The sequence below is a fragment of the Mirounga leonina genome, unplaced genomic scaffold, assembly GCF_011800145.1.
Source record: "Mirounga leonina isolate KUSES-001 unplaced genomic scaffold, KU_Mleo_1.0 Mir_93, whole genome shotgun sequence".
In the NCBI taxonomy this organism is placed as follows: domain Eukaryota; kingdom Metazoa; phylum Chordata; class Mammalia; order Carnivora; family Phocidae; genus Mirounga; species Mirounga leonina.
Window position 1 is genome coordinate 49300857 of NW_023270854.1, and position 18871 is coordinate 49319727.

Below are 18871 nucleotides of genomic sequence, written 5' to 3' on the forward strand. Positions count from 1 at the left end.
TCTAGTTGCACTTCTGTCTAGACCTACAGTTAATCTTTAAGGCAATGGCAATTCTATGTGACAAGGATCTGAGACCTCAAGAGCAATATGACAAAGATATAAGATAGTCATGAAGATATAGTAGAAAGTTTTAAATCAGTATTTCTCCAAACATGTTCTGTAGATTCTCTATGGGAATAAACGGTCTACAGCAAAATACATTTTAGAAATATATTACAATGACCTTTTAGAGAACTGAGAAGATCATTAGTATATTAAGAACTCTTAAGAATTGCAGTAAATAACTCAAAGTATACTTAAGTATTTGTCCCCAACTTTAATTTGACCATAGAAATTCTCCCCAACCCAGCAGAGAACTCTTATTATTGGGGAACACTTCAGGATTCGCTGAGTGTCTAGCTCTATAGTGAGAAATTCAAAATAACAAGTTTACATGAAATAGTCCAAGAAGTACCAAAAGATACGTATCAGTGAAAGACAAAATTTTTTAAAATCTTAAGTCAACATCATTTCTAAATTGATAATAATTACATTTAAAGGAACAAATTATATAAGATAATCTAATTTACAGTGAGATATTAGTTATATCTAATTGATAATTTTTAAAACTTCATAACTTGTTCCTAAATGAAGAACAAGTATTGAATGTCCAGAAATTTGCCAACTCTGTACTGTCTTCTGGATATACCATAAATAATCTTTAAAAATAAAGTTGATTATACCTGATGTTCTTTTAAAAAATCAGTGGGCAAATATGGATTATTTAACAAATGGTTCTGAGATAACTGGCTCACTATTTGGAAAAAATAAATTATAACTCAACCTATTCCATATACCAACATTCATGCTGGATTAAAGATTTAAAAGAAAAAATAAACCATAAAAGCATCAAAAGAAAACAAAAGGGCTTATATATTCTTCTGGAGTGGAAGCCTTTAGCATGACACAAGACCAGAAACAACTAAACAAAAGACCAACAAACATTAATATTCTATCCAAATTTAAAAGTTCTATACAGCAAAGACACCATAAATAAAGTTATAAGAAAAGCTATAAACCGAGAAAAAAAAAATCAACAAACAGGTAGGCAATGAATTAATAATATTCAATATGAGCTTCTACACATCAGTAAGAAAAAGACATTGCAAAAGTAAAATGGGCAAATGGCTTGAATAGGTAATTTTTTTCCTCATTGCTTCTAACTGGCACAGAAGAAAAATAAATTCCAATAAACATATTGTAGGTCCCTCAACTTCACTAATAACCAAGGATGTAAGTCAAAACAAGGATTTACTTTTCAAGTATCTATCAATTAAGCAAAAATTTTTAAAAATTGGTAATTCCCAGGGTTGGCGTGATGCTGTGGGAAAATGGGCAGGCATTCTCCAAGTGCCACTGGTGATGATATAAATGAGTACAACCTTTTTGAAAAGTAACTGGTCAACAGCTATCAAAATCTGATATCACACACATTTTGACACAATTTCATTTACTGGAATTTATCCTAAGGAAACACCTGCATAATTTAGCAATGATATATACAGTACTATTCATTGTAATGCTGTTAACCATTTTTCACTATTAGAAATTATCTAAATGCCCACTGACAGGATTATGATAAATATCCACTTAGAAAACTTAACATGAACCATTAAAACACTAAGATCTAAATGTACTGATACAGAAATGCATCCATTTTATACTGTTAAAAGAAGAAAGTGAATTTCAGAACAATATGTATTGTATGACCTCATTTTTGGAATAAAACTACACACACAGTAAGTCCTGTAAAGACAGATAGACCATGCTAAGAGTAGTTATCTTTGGGGCCTTAGATTATGGGGTAGTTGTACTTTCTATTTTAAATATTTCTATTTTGTGTGCATTTTCTACACAGAACACACATTATTTCTATAAGTTAGAAACAAAGGCTTTTAAATTTTTCGGTGACTTAGAAGACCCATTCACAGGAGTTATCTTAGTAATACACTTATAAATATAATTAGATATTTATAAGTTTTCGTTTATAAGGTTAGATTTCTTATCAGCCTCACCTTCTGACCCAGGGTGCTTTCCTGCTCATTGGTATTGAAAACAGTGACGTTTTCCAGATTAAATTGACTCTGCAAGTTAAGACCTATTAAATAGAAGAAGAAAAAAAAGATTTTCAAAGCAATTCCACCAAACAACTAAGCTTAAGACTATAACTTTGTTGTCATATAACCAAAATGTATAAAATGATAAATCCATAATTAAACAAAAGATCAAGTCAGAAATACCACCACACTTGATTTTCAAATCCTTTCTAAAAGTCATTCTTTAAGGTGCCTTTAGAGTATCCACAATTCTACATACATTATAACAAATATAGTTGTCCTTGTTATTAATGAATAGTCTAGAATAATTTCAGAGTGCAATACATAGTAATTTATAATTTCACTGAAGCACAAATAAAAATTGTATTTATCAATATTATATATGTTGTATATACATATAATCAATACCGTGTATGTTGCATAACAACATATACAGTAAATATACTTTAGCTAATGAGAGCTTTCTCACTGTCAAAGAAAGAACTTATAAATGAGCAGGAATACTGGTGCTGGATTAAACTCAGAAGTATCAGTATGAAATCATGGTTCTTGTTGTTGGTCATTTAAAAACACATACATAGGCAGATACAGAAGTAAATAAAGATGTATATGCATACATGGGTTAGTATACATATACATATGTTTCCCAGCTCTGTCCACCAACAGAACCCAGAAGGAGTAATATTCCACTAGTAATTAGCAGATCTGGGGCCCAGATATTGGCTTCTAAATACCATTCTTAAATAAAAGGAATCAGGCTCTCTGGAGAAGTGGGTGATTCTAGGGGTGGGGTAGAGAAAACAAAAGATGACCCCAGACTCTCTTCTCATACCAGGAAAACATGAAAGAGCTCCCAATGGGCAAAACTAGAACAATTTGAGCGAGAAACTAAATAATTATACTATGGGACTATAACCCAGAGAATAAAATATCTACAAATTCACACTGAAACAGATGACTGAATTAATAAGTAAATAAATGAGAGGAGACAACTTTTGCTTTTCAAGAATCCCAAGTAATATATATAGAAGGCATAAGAGAAATAGAAAACCACCACCAAGGCAATCTAAAAATTATTGCTATAGGCAAAATTCAGATGAATGCTAAAATTAGTGGGCAAAGGTCTAAGGAGAAAAAGAGTATTTGCAAAGCCTCAAAGTATTTCCCTTCAAATATTAATTACAAATGTAAAAATAGTAACTTAGCAACAGAAAAATATGGTGATCAAGGAGGAGAACACCACCAATAAGACATATCAATATCATGTTGAAATGATGCACCAAGAAGGGCCCAGCACCTCTGTAGTCTTCCCCCAAACCCATACCTTCCATCTAATTATGAAAAAAATCAGACAAACAAACTGAAGGGCATTCTGCAAAATACCTGATCAGTACTCTTTAAAAGTGTCAAAGTCATGAAAAAAGCAAAGACTGAAACTGGGGAGAGTAAAGCAATGTAGCAACTAAATGCAATGTGGGATCCCTAAACAGAAAAAAGAAAAACATAAAACTGGTAAAAATCCAAATAAAGTCTATAGTTAACAGTGCTGTACCACCAATGTTGATTTCTTAGTTTTGGTAACTGCACTGTGATCATGTAAAAGGCTAACATTAGGTACTCTTGCTATTATCTTTGCAACTCTTCTTTAAGTCTAAAGATATTTCAGAACAAAAAGTTAAAGTGACAAAAACTATGCTAGATCAAGTCATTAAGCTAGTGAATGAATCTGGTTGCCCATTTAGCACTGACTACTTAAAATATGTTTGTCTACTCCCTATTTATTATTCAATATAGCACACCCCATAATTACATCAAAAATTTCAGTCATACTTCACCACAAGCTAAATTACATGCTGAAATGGCTTTTTGAAGGTCTTGGGATATATCCTAGTGAATGTCAAGCATCTACAAATATTTAAAAAAGATAGTATAAGAAAATATCCCAAAATGCCAACCTAGCTTACGTTAGGGAGGTAGGATTAATCATAAACAGCTTTTTTCCTTCATTTTCTGAATTTTCTGAAATAGGTTATATTATTTTTATAATTTAGAAATTAAATTTAAAAACATCATTTATAGAAGATATATAACATCTAAAGCTACCTTTAGCAACGTTATTAGTTTTTCAACCAGTCAATAAGAGAAGGAAAAAAATGGTTTCTCTATGTTTCGCCAATTTAGTAATGCTGTACATTGAAAAAGAGGTCTAAAATGTTCTTTAAAAAATGATGAGATCTACAAATAAAGGGGATTAAGAGTACACTTATCTTGATGAGCACTGAGTAACAGAATTCCTGAATCATTATATCATACACTTGAAACTAACAAAACACTATGTTAATTATACTTCAATTAAAAAAAAATATAGAAAGGAAAAAAAAGCTATAAATAACATACATTTAAAATTTTAGACAACATTCACAAATTCCCAGGGCAAAAGTTATCAAAACTGTCTCAAGAAAAAATGAAAAGTGTGAATAGTTCCAAATCTGTTGCATAAATCAAATCCATAGCCACAAAACTTTATTGTGGCTTTTTCACTCGTAAATTCTACCAAACATTCAAGAAAGAAAGAATAACAATTACTCCAACTCTTCCAGAAAAGAAGAAAAATGTGAAAACTTTTAATTCATTTTATGAAAGTAGTTTATTTTATTTTATTTTAAAGATTTTATTTATTTATTTGACAGAGAGAGAGAGACACTGAGAGAGGGAACACAAGCAGGGGGATTGGGAGAGGGAGAAGCAATGTGGGGCTCGATCCCAGGACCCTGGGATCATGACCTGAGCCGAAGGCAGACGCTTAACGATGGAGCCACCCAGATGCCCCTTATGAAAGTAGTTTAATTTGCTATAAAAGTCTAACAAGATCATTATAGGGAAGGAAATTTACAGGCCCCTCCCTTTCCTGAAATTCACATATCCTTAAAAAAAAAATTAACATTCCAAATCCAGCTACATTTTATAAGAAGGCCGTATCACAACCACATTTGGATTATACAATGTAAAAAAAAAAAGAGAAAAGAAAAGGATGAGAGTGGAAGCTGGAGATAACAAGGGGAAAAAAAAAAGGCTGAGAATTGAAACCTTGTTCTTAAGTCTTCTACAACTTCCAGAAAAGAAACTACAAATTAGTAATTAGGAGGGGGCACACTTGTTTCACAAAAGTCTTCATTTATCACAGATTTAAATAGCAACTAGGTGTCTCGCATTGTTCTAGGCACAGAGAACAAAGAAGTAAACAACACGAACACACTGGAAATGCCAGATGGTGTTAAATGCTAAGAAGAGATTTGAAATCAGATGGTGATAATGGTGACTGTGGTAGCAGGTTTAGATTAGATGCTGAAAGAGAGGCTCCCTAAGGAAGTAAAATTGAGACTAACAGCAAAAGTCAGTAGTATGACAAAAAAAGAACAAAAAGGTTTACAGAGGAAGAGTTAGTGCCAACACCCTAAGGTTCCACTGACCCTGGTATTTTGAAGGCATCAAGGTAAGATGCCAATTCAATGGGGAAAGAATAGTTTTTTCAACAAATGATGCAGGGACAACTGGGTATTAACACACAAAAGAATGAAACTGGACTCCCACCTCACACCGTACACAAAAATTAACTCAAAATGGACCACAGAGCTAAATCTCTTATAAGAAAACACAAGAATAAATCTTTGTGACCTTAGATTAGGCAATGATATATACAGGGTATAAACCATGTTCACAGTGCTGTTCTAGGCAATGAAGTAAAAAAATGTTTTGTTTTTTGTTTTTTTTTTTTTTAAAACAGTAAAGAGCTGACAAGAAAGTAAGGGATATGTGGCAAACATGCAGAAGGCAAGTAAGATAAGCAATGCATCATCAATACTTAAAGCCACTTCTGTCTTGAGTACATCTGCCAAACAGAAGAATCAGTTGTAAAATTGAGCTAGCCTTTTCGTAGCTTCCTGAAGCTACAATTATAAAGTAAATCTGGGCCCCCAAAAGGTGGGGAATCTAATAAATCCCACCCCAACCATCTTCAAGGCTGAGAACCTATAGGGCTATAACCCTCAGATTAAAATAAACCAAATTATAGTTCAGCGCCAAGTCTTCTCAATGTTCGAAGGAATAACAGGCCTTAAACTGGGCTGAATTAAGGTAACCCCGGACTGGTGATAGCCACCTTCTATAGGTGCCTGGCAGAGGAGCAATGAAAACTCTATCTGGAGAAAAGTATCTATCCTAGGCCTCAAAACTAATCCCTCAATATTTTCCCAAATATAACACCCAAAACTAGCCAGATACACAAACAGATAAGACATCCTGAGGAACAGTAGAAACAAACCCACAAAGACTTAAGGTACTGGAATGATCAGATCCATAAAAATGCTTATCCTGGTTAAAAAACTAAAGCACAAGTTTGAAAACATGAGCAGGGAATAAGAAACTAGAAAGTGACATTGCACACTTAAAAAAGACCTTCAACAAGTGAAAAATAAAATAATAACAATAAAAACTAAAATTAAAAACTCATTTAGCAGCTGATCATTCATAGCTTAAGAAAGATAGTGAACTGGAAAACTATTCTGAAGAAATTATTCAGAATGCAACAGCCAGAGATAAATAGATGAAAACACAGAAAGAATAAGAGACAGAGGACACAGGGACAAGGTATCATAATGTTTACCAGAGTTCCAGAAAGAAAAGAAAGAGGTATACACAATATTTGACGAAATAATGGCTAAAATTTTTACAAACTGGATGAAAGACACTAATCCACAGATTTAAGATTCCCACAAATCTCAAACATGATAAAGAAATCCACAGTAAGATACATCATAGTACAACTGGAAAAAAAAAACCAACCAAAAACCCAAAACAAAGAAAAAAATCTTAAGAGCAAAGAGAGAAAAAAAATCTAGATTATCTTCAAAGAAGTTAGACTGATATTTGTGTTGTCTAGAGAACAATGGAAGACAGAAGGCAGAGTAATGATTATCTCACACATGATGAAATCCTCTATCTAGTGCCAACCTAGAATCTTTTACCTACTGAAATCATTCTTCAAGAATAAAGATTTTCAGACAAAACATAGACCTGCACTAAAGAAAAGTCTAAAGGGGAAATTTTTCACAACTAGAAGGTCAGAAATACAAGCAGTAAATAACTTAGAAATCTAAATTAATCTTGATCACATTAAGTAGGAAAGAAAAAACCCCACAGATCTAGTATGACAAAAAAGAAAACACACAGAAACCACAGCCATCATATACTATGGGTCTCACTACATGCAGGCACTGTTGTAAGCTATTCATGTATTTTAATTCATTTAATCCTCACAACAACATATGAAGTAGGTGGTATATTAGCCTGATATTAAGGAAAGAAGACTGAAGGAAAGAGGTATTAAAATCTGGCATATGTGAACAGAATGTGGAGGGCTCTGGAGAACTGGTTATATTCCATTTCTGAAGTTCGACAGTGGTTACACAAGGATTTAATTCGGAATTATAGTCTACATTTATTTTATGCACTTTTCTATATGAATGTTATATTTCACAATAAAAAATGGTAAAAGCAATGAAAGGAAATAAATGTGCCTAAACAGTAGTGACTGTGAGGGAGAAAAATGGAAGCAGAAAAATTGGCCTACATTATAAAATGAAATACAGGCATGACAGTTCATATCTACATATGTGTGATTCAACTACACATTTTTATTATTAATAAGCTTGGAACTTAAAGAACCAACTGTCAAATTACTATGTTGTACATCTGAAACTAATATATGTCAACTATACTTCCAAAAAAAAAAATCAATGACTTTAAGGGTTACCTGTATTATACATTAGCAACAGTATAACTATTAACCAATAAAAGAAAATAAAGCGACAATTTTCTATGCTTTCAACTTTATAGAACTCAATAATAATAATGATGATAATTCTTGGTAACACTTCTAGAGCATTTACTATATGTCCGGCACATTAAGTGCTTTACATATACTAACACATTTAATCCTTATAACCCTATGAGGTAGATAATATTACCTCCAGTTTATAGAATGGGAAAACTGAGACACAGAGAAGTTAAATAACTTGCCCAAGGCCATAGAGCCATTTTTCTTGTTATCATCAGAGCAACTTCTAATCCATTAAAAACTGAAAAATATTTTCCTTCAAAGCATTTATTTAATGTATAAAAACTTACCTGATTTCTCAGATAAAGGGAAAAGCCTGGCCAAAAAGAGTTGAATTCGTCCACAGAAGACTGTATTCTGGGATTTTGATAATCTTCTCAAGAGATCTAACAATATATGGAAATGAAGGTTATAGGAAATCATTCTACATTTATTACAACTATACCCAAATTTGTTAATCAGTCTGTCAAGACTATTTCCCTAAACCAGTTCTCAAAATTGGAGTAGAAACTATTATTCCAAAAAAGCATCAAAAAAATTAGGAATAAAACGAATTTAGCATGGGCAAGAAAAACTTCACTGAATTTTTTTTTGGTTTTATGTTTATACCCAGAACAGGAAGTTTAATTTAAAGTGAATGATCAGTTTTAATAAATGAGTATGTTATTTAAAAATGAAAATACTAATCTATTTTTAAAATTTTATCACTTGTGTTTAACTCAACCACCTGTTTGACTAGCCACATTTGTTTTAAAAAAAAATCATTTACAATTGAATTACTTACCATTGCACATACGTAGTAAATAATTTTTCCCAGCAGAATAGAATGTGTTCTGAAATTAAGACAGAAATTATCACTAGTGTTCAGAAGTTGTTGCATTCTTCAATAAGTCACAGCAAGTAAGACATTAAAGAACACTGACATGCACTGAGTCTACTATGCCACTTTTCACTATTTCCCCCACAAATAGCATTTTCAATTAAGTATATGTTCACATATATAACAAAACATGATACTAAGTAACTGTTTTAAACATGTGAAAGTGTGCATTTTCAAATTAATTGTTACTACTCAAATTCTGCACTTCAACTTTTTCTACACCATGACTCTTACTTGGCCCCCTCAAGATAGCAGTACAATTCCCTCAGAAGGACAAACTTTTTGGCAGTCAGCAGTACTAAAATATAAGCAAAAAAAAAAAACAAAACTATCTTCTGAACTCTGGATCGACAGAAACATAATGTTAGCAGAAAAAGAAACTAAGGCACTTACTGATTTCCAAGTAGCAACATTTTTTTCCACAAAAGTGAATATTGTGTCACATTGATCCAAAGGAAGACAATCCAAAACATCTCCCAATAATACAAAAGGTGTAGATGCGGTACAAATACCTTCAAGTGGAGCACAAGCCAATTTAAAAGTTTAAAAAAAAACTGTACAGTAAAATAGCCCATGCAAAATAATTCTGAAGAATATCTTAACAATATACTTAGTCACTCCTAACAAATTTTTAAGAGACAAGAAATGGAAGCAACCTAAAAGTCCCCAAATGGGACATACTTAAGTAATTTTTGGTATGTGCACTCAATAATAATGATGATGATAATTCTTGATAACACTTCTAGAGCATTTACTATATGTCAGGCACACTAAGTGCTTTACGTATACTAACACATTTAATCCTTATAACCCTATGAGGTAGATAATATTACCTCCAGTTTATAGAATGGGAAAACTGAGACACAGAGAAGTTAAATAACTTGCCCAAGGCCATAGAGCCAGTAAGTGGTAGAGCTGGGATACGAACCCAGGCAGTCTGGCTCCACAGTCTGTTTTCTTCACCACTAAGCTATTCAAAAGAATATAATGCAGCCAATTAAAAACGATGGTTATGACGACTATAATAACTTGGAAAATGCTTATGATATAATGTTAGGTGAAAAAGGCAGGATTCAAAACTGTACGTTATTATGGTTACAACAATAAAAGTTTTTAAAAAGACTAGAGAAACAAAAAACATATACCAAAATGAATGGTAGTTTTTTAAAGTAGAGGAATTAATGAGTAGTATTTTCCCTTTTGCTCATTTCCAAATGTTCCATAATGTTGCTAAATATCTTTGTGATTTACCTTCAAAAAAGATAAAAAAGTTTTATACTGATTTCAACTATTAAACATTTAAAATAAAAGCATCATTTCAGGGGAGAGAATGGTATAGTAAAAAGTCGTTTATTTCAAAATTCAATGTTACTTAACTAAAGCAATAAATTAAAACATTTTTTAAAGAAAAGGTCATTTGGACTAGCTAAACATATGTTCATCTCCCTGCTCATTCTTCCTTCTATTTTAAGGTAACAGTAACACTTGGTTAAGTGTTTAAGAAAAGTAGCCTTTTAAGCCTTGCACGCAAAGAAAGTATCTAGGGAGCACTGTAAGCCCCAAACACTGCAGTTAATATAGTATGTTCAAAAAAAGAAAGTAATATATTCAGCTCTACTCTGCACTGGTATGATCACATCTGGAATGTGATATGAGGGAAATTGCCAAGAACCAGTGGGTGGCATAAGGAAGCAGATTTTAACTCAATACAAGGGAAACCTGACAAGACTATCTAATAGAAATCAAAACAGTAAGCCCCATCCAATCGGCATAGATGCTGGATGACCACCTGCCAGGAACATTACAGAGGCGGGACAGGATAACCAGAGATGAGACCAGGCTAGACAACTGCTGAAGTCCCTCACCACTTAAGGTTCTGAGATACTATATGCCCTGTACACCTAAAAGATTTGCGAGGCATACTCCCTGCCTGTAGTTGCAACATAGTTTGATATAAGTTAACTCACAATTATAGAAATTAAGAATTACCTAGATTCCACTCCCAAAGATTCTGATTCAGTAAAACTAAGCTAAGGTTTTGCAATCTCATTTAAAAACAGAGATTCACTGGTAATTCTGATGAACTGGACTATACTGTGATCTCCCAGCATTTTTCACAACCTGTGCCCCAGCCTCTGAATGCCGTCTGCTTCACCTTAACCTTGTCCACAGATACTCTCTCTTCAGTTCCCAAGCACCTTGCTATGTTGATACTTCTATGGTTTTGTATACAATGCCTTTTTCTACCTACCTAGTCTTTCTCCTCTCTATCATGTGGCAAATTCCTGCTCCATCTTTCAAAGCACACAGTAAATATCAGTGCACCTAAAAAACTCCTGATGCCTTTGAACAGGCCACCCCATCTATACTTCTGAAGCACAGTATAAATAAATTATAGCATTTACCATAGCTTGTTTATTTTTATGTAGACTACGAGCTTTCTAAGGGCAGGCATTTTTGTACTTTTTAACCGGTAAAGTGTCTGACACTAAACAGAAGCTCAATAAATATCTGCTGAGTTGAATTTAACAAAACATATTTATGGATAATTTGAAAACATGTCACATAAAGAATACAATAATAATCTCTCTCCAGAAGGACAGGACTTTTCCCCATCCAATTAAAATAAAAAAGCATCTAAGCTTTTATCGTAAGTCCTTATCTTTCTCAAATAAAGTAAAAGTTCTAAAAATAGACTTTGTACAACTTCAAGAGTTAAAAATATTACCAGTCTACAAGAGTAATACATCAAGGTAATCAATGAACTAAGCAGACTGCTGTTTGACAGAAATTGGGCAAGGAACACTCTGCTGCAGAACTCATTCAAGTATGCTGAATGAATGAACATCTTGTATAAAAGTTTAAATGTGAAGTTAGAATTTATGAATTATGCTTAAGTTCACAGAATAGCTTGCTGCTAAACTAGCAGACCACTTTTACCTTGAATGTTCTAGTTTCTGTAGGAATAGGTATCAAAATAAATATGTAAGTAATGCTTTGCAGATTAAAAGGCACTTTTCACATAAATTACCTGAATTAATGAGTATTTCAACTAAATTTGTTAAAGAGTACTGATGAACTAGTTTTTCACTGTTTCTTTATGCAAATATTTAATGAGCTCCTACTATGTGTTAGGCACTGTGTACTTCCTATATGCCTTTTTTAGTCTTGAAACTAGCCCCCACTGCCACTGCCCCCATTTTAACAGTCCCCTACCTGTTTTCCTGCCAGCAGTCTCTCCCAATCCAACTCCTCCTTCATAGCTCCCTGTTAGCATGGTATACAAAGCCCTTTACAAATGACCCTAAGTTACCTCTCCTACTTCCTTCCTCACCATTGTCATCATCCTCTCACCCCTCTGCTCCATGAAATTCTTTAGCCAGGCTGAACTTGCCTTTACATAGCTATGTATTCCTTTCTCTTTCTGCCTGACAAATCCATCATCCCTCACATCCCAGCTCCTGTTACAGCTTCCCTTCTAAGACCTTCCTGATTCCTTCAGAGTTGAGAGAGTCACTTCAACTACACTTCATTCCCACTTCACAGTAATTATACCACAGTAAAAAATGTACACATCTGTTTCCTCCATTAGCCACTAGGCTCCTTATGGGCAGGGATGTTTTCTTTACCACCGAATCTTTTAGTCCTACCTCAGTACCAGGCACATAGTAGATGCTCAATAAATATTTACTGAATGAATGAAACAACTGGAGAACAAACAAAGTGCCAAAATGTGTGCTGCATACTAGAGACGAGAAGTGTGAGCTAATTTCATTGGGACGACTTCTTGGCAAAGGTGGTAGGCAGAATTTGAAAAATGAACAAAATCAAATAGATGGAGAGGTACAGAGAGAATAACTTTTAAATAAAGCATGTCATGTCCATGATTACTTTAGAAAAACAACACTGTACTTACCTTCAGTTACGCCCCCAATAGCAAGAGAAATAATAGCTAAAACGTTTTCACATGATGAGTGATTTATCTACCAACAGAGGAGAAAACAATTTAATTTAGGGGCCAGAGTCCAGACTAGTTTGCTAACAATAAAAACATATCCTCTGACATTAAAGTATCAGAAATCTAAGATAAACATATTTCTTATAGAAAATAAAATTACTTTTTAAGATGAAAATACAAAAAATGAACAATATCAATAGAATCATTAATTGTTAAAATAGATCAAGTAAATAAGGGGGTGATTCACTTAAAACCCAATGGTCTTAGGAAGATGGTTACATTAGCATGATTATGGCTACAAGCTAATCAAGTACAGAAGCACTGGGGCCATAACTCAAATCAATGGCACAGGGCAAAGGGAGGGCCAGGGGAATTAATTGTACTGGTGCATCAAAGTGTCTGAGGGTTTTAATAGAGGAGGTAGTGCTTAGATTCCATAACATTATAGAAACTAGCATTTTTTGAGTGTTCATTATGTGTTGTTTTATACAACCTTGAAAGAATGTTATATTCCCTCTTACAAAGGAAACTGAGGCTCAGAAAAGCAAAGTAACTTGCCCAATGCCTCACAACATGTAACTGACTAGGTCTGAAGAAGAGGAAAAAAATGAGTTTTGATAGAGAATTGTTCAAAAGAAAGGACATTGTATTATGGCCATTAAAAAAGGATCTAGCTTCTTGGGACACAACCTTCACTTGACCAAGAATAAACTGCTGAAAGTTTTTCCTTCCTTTGGGTGCCCCACTAATGGTAAATAAATTCAGTTTTCACATTTAGGTTAAATTTTTCTACTGAAGTTGGATAGGCTTTGGTTATTTTTGTATATTAACTGATGAGGTTGCCACAGGAAAATGAGGGCATGGAATCCAGTTCCCATGCTGAACATTCTTGGCTAGACCTTTCATGCTACCAAAGGTGCGTCACTGTTTATAGAGCAATGTGAGAGGGCCCACCTTCAAATTCTAGTTCTGGCTCAGGAAAATCTCATATCAACTTTTCTTATATTCACTTGGGGAGAGCTCATTCGTTAAACCAAACCCTTAAATTGCACTTGGGCTGTCAAAATCCTTAACTATTACATAACTCCTATACTATGATCAAGTCAGCTTTCACAAAGTAGCAAGCTCACTATAGAAAAAATAATCTTGTTTAAATATCCATTCTGAGAATAAAAGCAATTTAAAAAATAACACTGATTAATTTAGCAGCAAAATTTTAACAATAAAGAAAAACATACTTACAATTTCTTCTTCTAGAACACCTCTGAAAGCTTGATCAAGGGTACATTTTTTTTCATTTTCACTATTAAAAACAAAAGACACCTGCATTTTTTAAACAGCTCAAGGTAAGTATAAAGATCTCGGCAAGTGTATTTCATGGATATCAATGCCTTACCTGCCAGGTAATTGGCTGAAGGTACTCAACAATGGCTTGATATTTTTGTTGTTCAGGGCCTCTCTGGTAGACTTCTAGAAAAATAAAAATAGCATGTATGTGGAAAGACATCACTCATCAATATTATGTATTATGTCCAACTGGAAATGCTTATACTTGGAAAAAATTACCTATCAGTCATTACATCAGTAATTCTTATTCAAATGCCATGAAATGATACAGACCCTAATCACTTTAAACTTGACAAGAGCTTGCCAACTAGACTTTCTCATTCCAGGCTTTCCCTCCTACCATTTCTTTAAATATCACATTCATGAGAGTATTCTGCCTTTTTTTTTTTTTAAATCTCCGAATGGCTCCTTATTTACAGGCTTTGGTTTTAAAATTTCATAGCCCCTTCTCAAGGTCCTTAATGTTATCTCCCTCAGTTTATCCAACCTTATTTCCCACAACCACCTAACATAGTCTCCACTAAGGTCTAGCTATTTTTTTCATTATTTTCTATCAAGCTCACTCTAGTGTATTTACTCACCCTTCTTCCCACCGGCTCATGCAAATTCTATCCATTCTTTAAGACCCATCTCAAGCCCCACCTTCTCTAGTTTGCTCAGCCCAGTCCCTGACACATAGTCAATACTGAATACTTGTTAATTGTCTTAGTCATAATTCAAAGGCAAAACAATAAAAAGGGATTTTGGCTCAGTAGGTAGAGCATGTGATGCTTGATGTTGGGATTGTAAGTTTAAGCCCACTTTGGATGTAGAGATTTAAAAATAAAAGCTTAAAAAAATATGAAAGACAAAAATATTGCAAAGTCATTCATTCTGTGGAAATTCACATACACTTGGAAAGTTATCTCATTACCCCCAGGAGTTTGATTTACACTGGAAATGTCCACTCCTGATTCTGCCAAGAGTAGACAGTATACTCTTGGGCATATCCCCTTATCTCTTTGTGCTTCAATTTCCTCTTAAATAAGGGGGCTGTTGTAGATGCTTATTACTAACAGCAACAGTGGCATCACCTGGGAACTTGTTAGAAATGCAGACTTTCAGGCTCCATTCCAGACCTACTGAACCAGAATCTCCAAATGATTCCACTGCACACTGAACCTTAAGAAGCACTGCACTAGATGATCTCAAATTAAATGGTCCCATCCGGGACTAATATGATATTGGATATTTCTAACAGGTACTCTTAGCAGAATTTCAGAGCATCAGGGATTACAGAAAGAAAACGACTCTAAAGACATAAACAACATAAAACCTGATTAACAAACAAACCCTCATTGTATGGGATAAAAAAATAACGTGCACACAAGAAAACTTTTTATTCTGGCGTTACTAGAAGTAGGTAAGCACAGTTAAATATCTGAGCAGTTGAATCATGACTTGAAATACTGGCGCAAATGCTAAAAACAAATACAGGCAAACAACTTAAAACTGGGTTCTTCATGCTCTGATGGGCAACATAAAAAGAATACTGGGTCTGAAGTCAGAAACACCAGCGAAGTACATCATCTTACTTCTGGGGGGGGGGGGGTGTGGTCTCAAGTTCTATCTCATCTACCAGTGTTAACAGAACTTTGCCTACTTCACTGTGCTATTCTAAGAGTTAAGTAAGGTAACATGAAAACGCTCTGTAAGGCGTTTCCCAAATGCTCAAATCACTCTTCCTCATTGTGTATGAATAAAATGACATCCGACAACAATTCCCAGGCTGATCTCTGTTTGCCTTTTCCTACTTATTATCTCCTTGTTAATCTCTTAGGAGTGAGACACCGAGGGTTAAAGGGTGGTGAATAAGCGGCCGGAACTATCACCTGGCAGCTAAGGAGGCGGAGCGGGAGCCAGTTCTCTGGGCTAAAACCACTCGCGCCCTCACCCTTAAGCAATTTTGGAGACACCTGTCTGGCAAGCGAGCACTGCAGAAGAGCTCGACCGCACCGGAGGTTGTCTGCGGATGAGTCCTCCACGCGGGCCACAAAAGCGCCCAGAACGCCGGGTTCAGAGACCTGCGGGCAGAAGGACGGCGGCGGACAGCACAGGACCCACGGAAGAGGCAAGTAATGCGTCTTTCCCACCTCCCAGACCCCGACGGGGCCGGGAACCGACATCGCGGCGTACACACCTCAGTTCCCGCTTTACCACAGGGCAAAATTCGAGTATTTTCAGGGAGAGGAGGAAAAAGATCGAGCCGGGTTAGGGTCCCACCCTCCCACCGTCCACTCACCGTAAACCGCGTCCGCGCTTCGGGCAAACTGAAGAGCGGCGGCGTCGGAGACATCTTCTCGGCGGCGCGTGCCCGCCACCACGCTGCGGCGCCCGCCGATGACGTCAAGCGGGAGCAACGAGATTGCCGTCTCCGTGCGCGGCTAGAGCGGCCTGTGAGCCAAGACGTGGGCCCGCTGGCCGCTGGGAGCTACTGTGGTGAGAGTTCAGCCCGGCGTTGGAAGGCTGACTCAGCCACACCATGCTCTCCACATTCGTGGAGAACCCTAGGGGTGACAGCTTACGGGCGTCCTCGCCCTGTAAGCTCGGTGCTGCCTGGCGGGGAATAGGCGTGATTTTCCTGCTTTGGGGAAGTCGGGTGAATGACGGCTAGTAAGGCTTACTGAGTCGCGCGGGAAGGTAACCTGCCTGGAAATCCAGGGCAGGTGGGTTACCTGTAAGTGCCCCACGCTGGGGAAGTGTTGGCAGTGCCCGTGACTGCAGGCATTCTCCCCGAGGGAGTGGTCTTAGCTACCGCCTTGCTGAGTAGTTCATGGACCCTGTAGTTCACTGGGCTCTGTAGCTTAGGAGCAGTTCCCTCTTCTGTGAAATAGAAATAATGCCGGTTTCACAGGACAGTCGAAAAGCGCGAATGAAATAAAGCAAATGTAGCTTCTCTGGGAATATGAGTATCATTATCAATATCTTAGCGTCCGTTAACTTTGCTGCACATAGAAGCCTCTGCTGAAAGAAAGACCGAAGAGGAATGCAGTACTCGGCGCTCGTTTGAAAATGGGTGGCACTGCGTCCAGGGTAGAAGCACCCGTTGCAAAATCCTCTTCTCCTTAGCAACTTCCTCCCTTGTCTCCTGACTGGAGAGGCTTGACCAACGAAAAGCCAAGAGGCAGTAACTTTCTCAGTTGGAATTATGCTGCGGGGAAAGCAGCACTGACCTAAACGCTCTTATTCCCTTCCATGTGTACCTTCTCTCTTCGTTGACATCTAACGAGAATACAGGAAGTTTAAACAAAAGATAACTTTGCCTAGTCTTGCCCTTAAGTGGGAATTGTGAACAATGGTGGCTACTTGAAGCATTACAGTCTTCTTTAGAATTAACAAAATCATTCAAGTTTGTATGAGTTAAACTCCAAATTGGCTGAAAAACCTGGTATTAATTGATTTAACAGGTAGCTGATGTAATAGGATCATTATTATATTACAGATGATTATTAACTATCTGGAGCACAACTAAGACCTGAGAGGTAAATAAATTTCTCTTTTTTACAAGAATCCAAACATAAGAAGAGCTGGAGTTTCTTGACTCATTCATTAAATCCCAGTGACTTAGAATTTTGTTTATTCAGCAAACATCTCTTAGGCACTTTGTACACAGTGGACAATATTTGGTGAATGAGTAATAAATATTTGAACAAATGATTGAATGAACAGAATAATATAGCTTAATTCTTTTTTGAGGAACTCTAGTTGACCTAAAAGAAATAACTATGGTATACAATTTCTATCATGAGTAATTTAGATAATAGCTGCTATAAGTGATCAAAAGAGAATCAATACCATATGTGGTGGTCAAGGAACCTTTGTGGAGAAGACAGACTATGAGCTGGACCTTGAAGGATTCCAATAGACGTAGGTAGGAGTAGCAAAGAGTGAATAGGAGAAACCTTCCCAATGGAAGGAATGGTATGAGCAAAAGTGTGGAAGGGAGAAGGCACAATGAAAAATAGCCATTTATTTTGACTATAACATTGGGTTATGCACAGAAATAGGGCTGAAGAGTCAAGCTGGAACTAGATTGTATTAATGTTTGAAACCAAAGAATGTTAAGGGTTTAAAAATGGCTTTTATAGGGGGCACCTGGGTGGCTCAGTCAGTTCAGCGTTTGCCTTTGATCCCAGGGTCCTGGAATTGAGCCCTACGTCGGGCTCCCTGCTCTGCGGAAAGCCTACTTCTTCCTCTCCCTCTGCTGCTCCCCCTGCTTGTGCTCGCTCTCTCTGTCAAATAAATAAATAAAATCTTTTTTAAAAATGGCTTTTTAAAAAAAATTTTATTATGTTATGTTAGTCACCATACAATACATCATTAGTTTTTGATGTGGTGATCCATGATCCATTGTTTTCGTATAACACCCAGTGCTCCATGCAGTACGTGCCCTCTTAATACCCATCACCGGGCTAACCAATCCCCCCCTCCCGCCTGCCCTCTAAAACCCTGTTTGTTTCTCAGAGTCCATAGTCTCTCATGGTTCATCTCTCCCTCTGATTTCCCCCCACTTCATTTTTCCCTTCCTTCTCCTAATGTCCTCCATGCTATTCCTTATGTTCCACAAATAAGTGAAGCCATATGATAATTGACTTTCTCTGCTTGACTTATTTCACTTAGCATAATGTCCTCCAGTCCCATCCATGTGGATGTAA

At 36.0% G+C, this 18871-nt stretch overlaps 1 protein-coding gene across 3 annotated transcripts in view; it reads right to left on the reverse strand.

Annotated features, from left to right (window-relative positions):
* The window catches only part of THOC1 (THO complex 1), a 53818-nt gene extending 37219 nt beyond the window's left edge, over positions 1-16599 (reverse strand). For 2 of the 3 annotated variants that reach the window (XM_034996085.1, XM_034996084.1), the window contains exons 1-8: positions 16459-16565; positions 14227-14300; positions 14073-14133; positions 12789-12855; positions 9266-9384; positions 8777-8825; positions 8283-8378; positions 2055-2137 (exon numbers count right to left, since the gene is read on the reverse strand). In XM_034996085.1, coding sequence (XP_034851976.1) covers positions 2055-2137; positions 8283-8378; positions 8777-8825; positions 9266-9384; positions 12789-12855; positions 14073-14133; positions 14227-14300; positions 16459-16512 — 603 coding nt within the window. In that variant the 5' untranslated portion in view covers positions 16513-16565. Of the gene's footprint in view, positions 1-2054; positions 2138-8282; positions 8379-8776; positions 8826-9265; positions 9385-12788; positions 12856-14072; positions 14134-14226; positions 14301-16458 lie in introns of all 3 variants that reach the window. The other variant, XM_034996082.1, reaches the window with a different exon arrangement.
* Positions 16600-18871: the final 2272 nt, after the last annotated feature.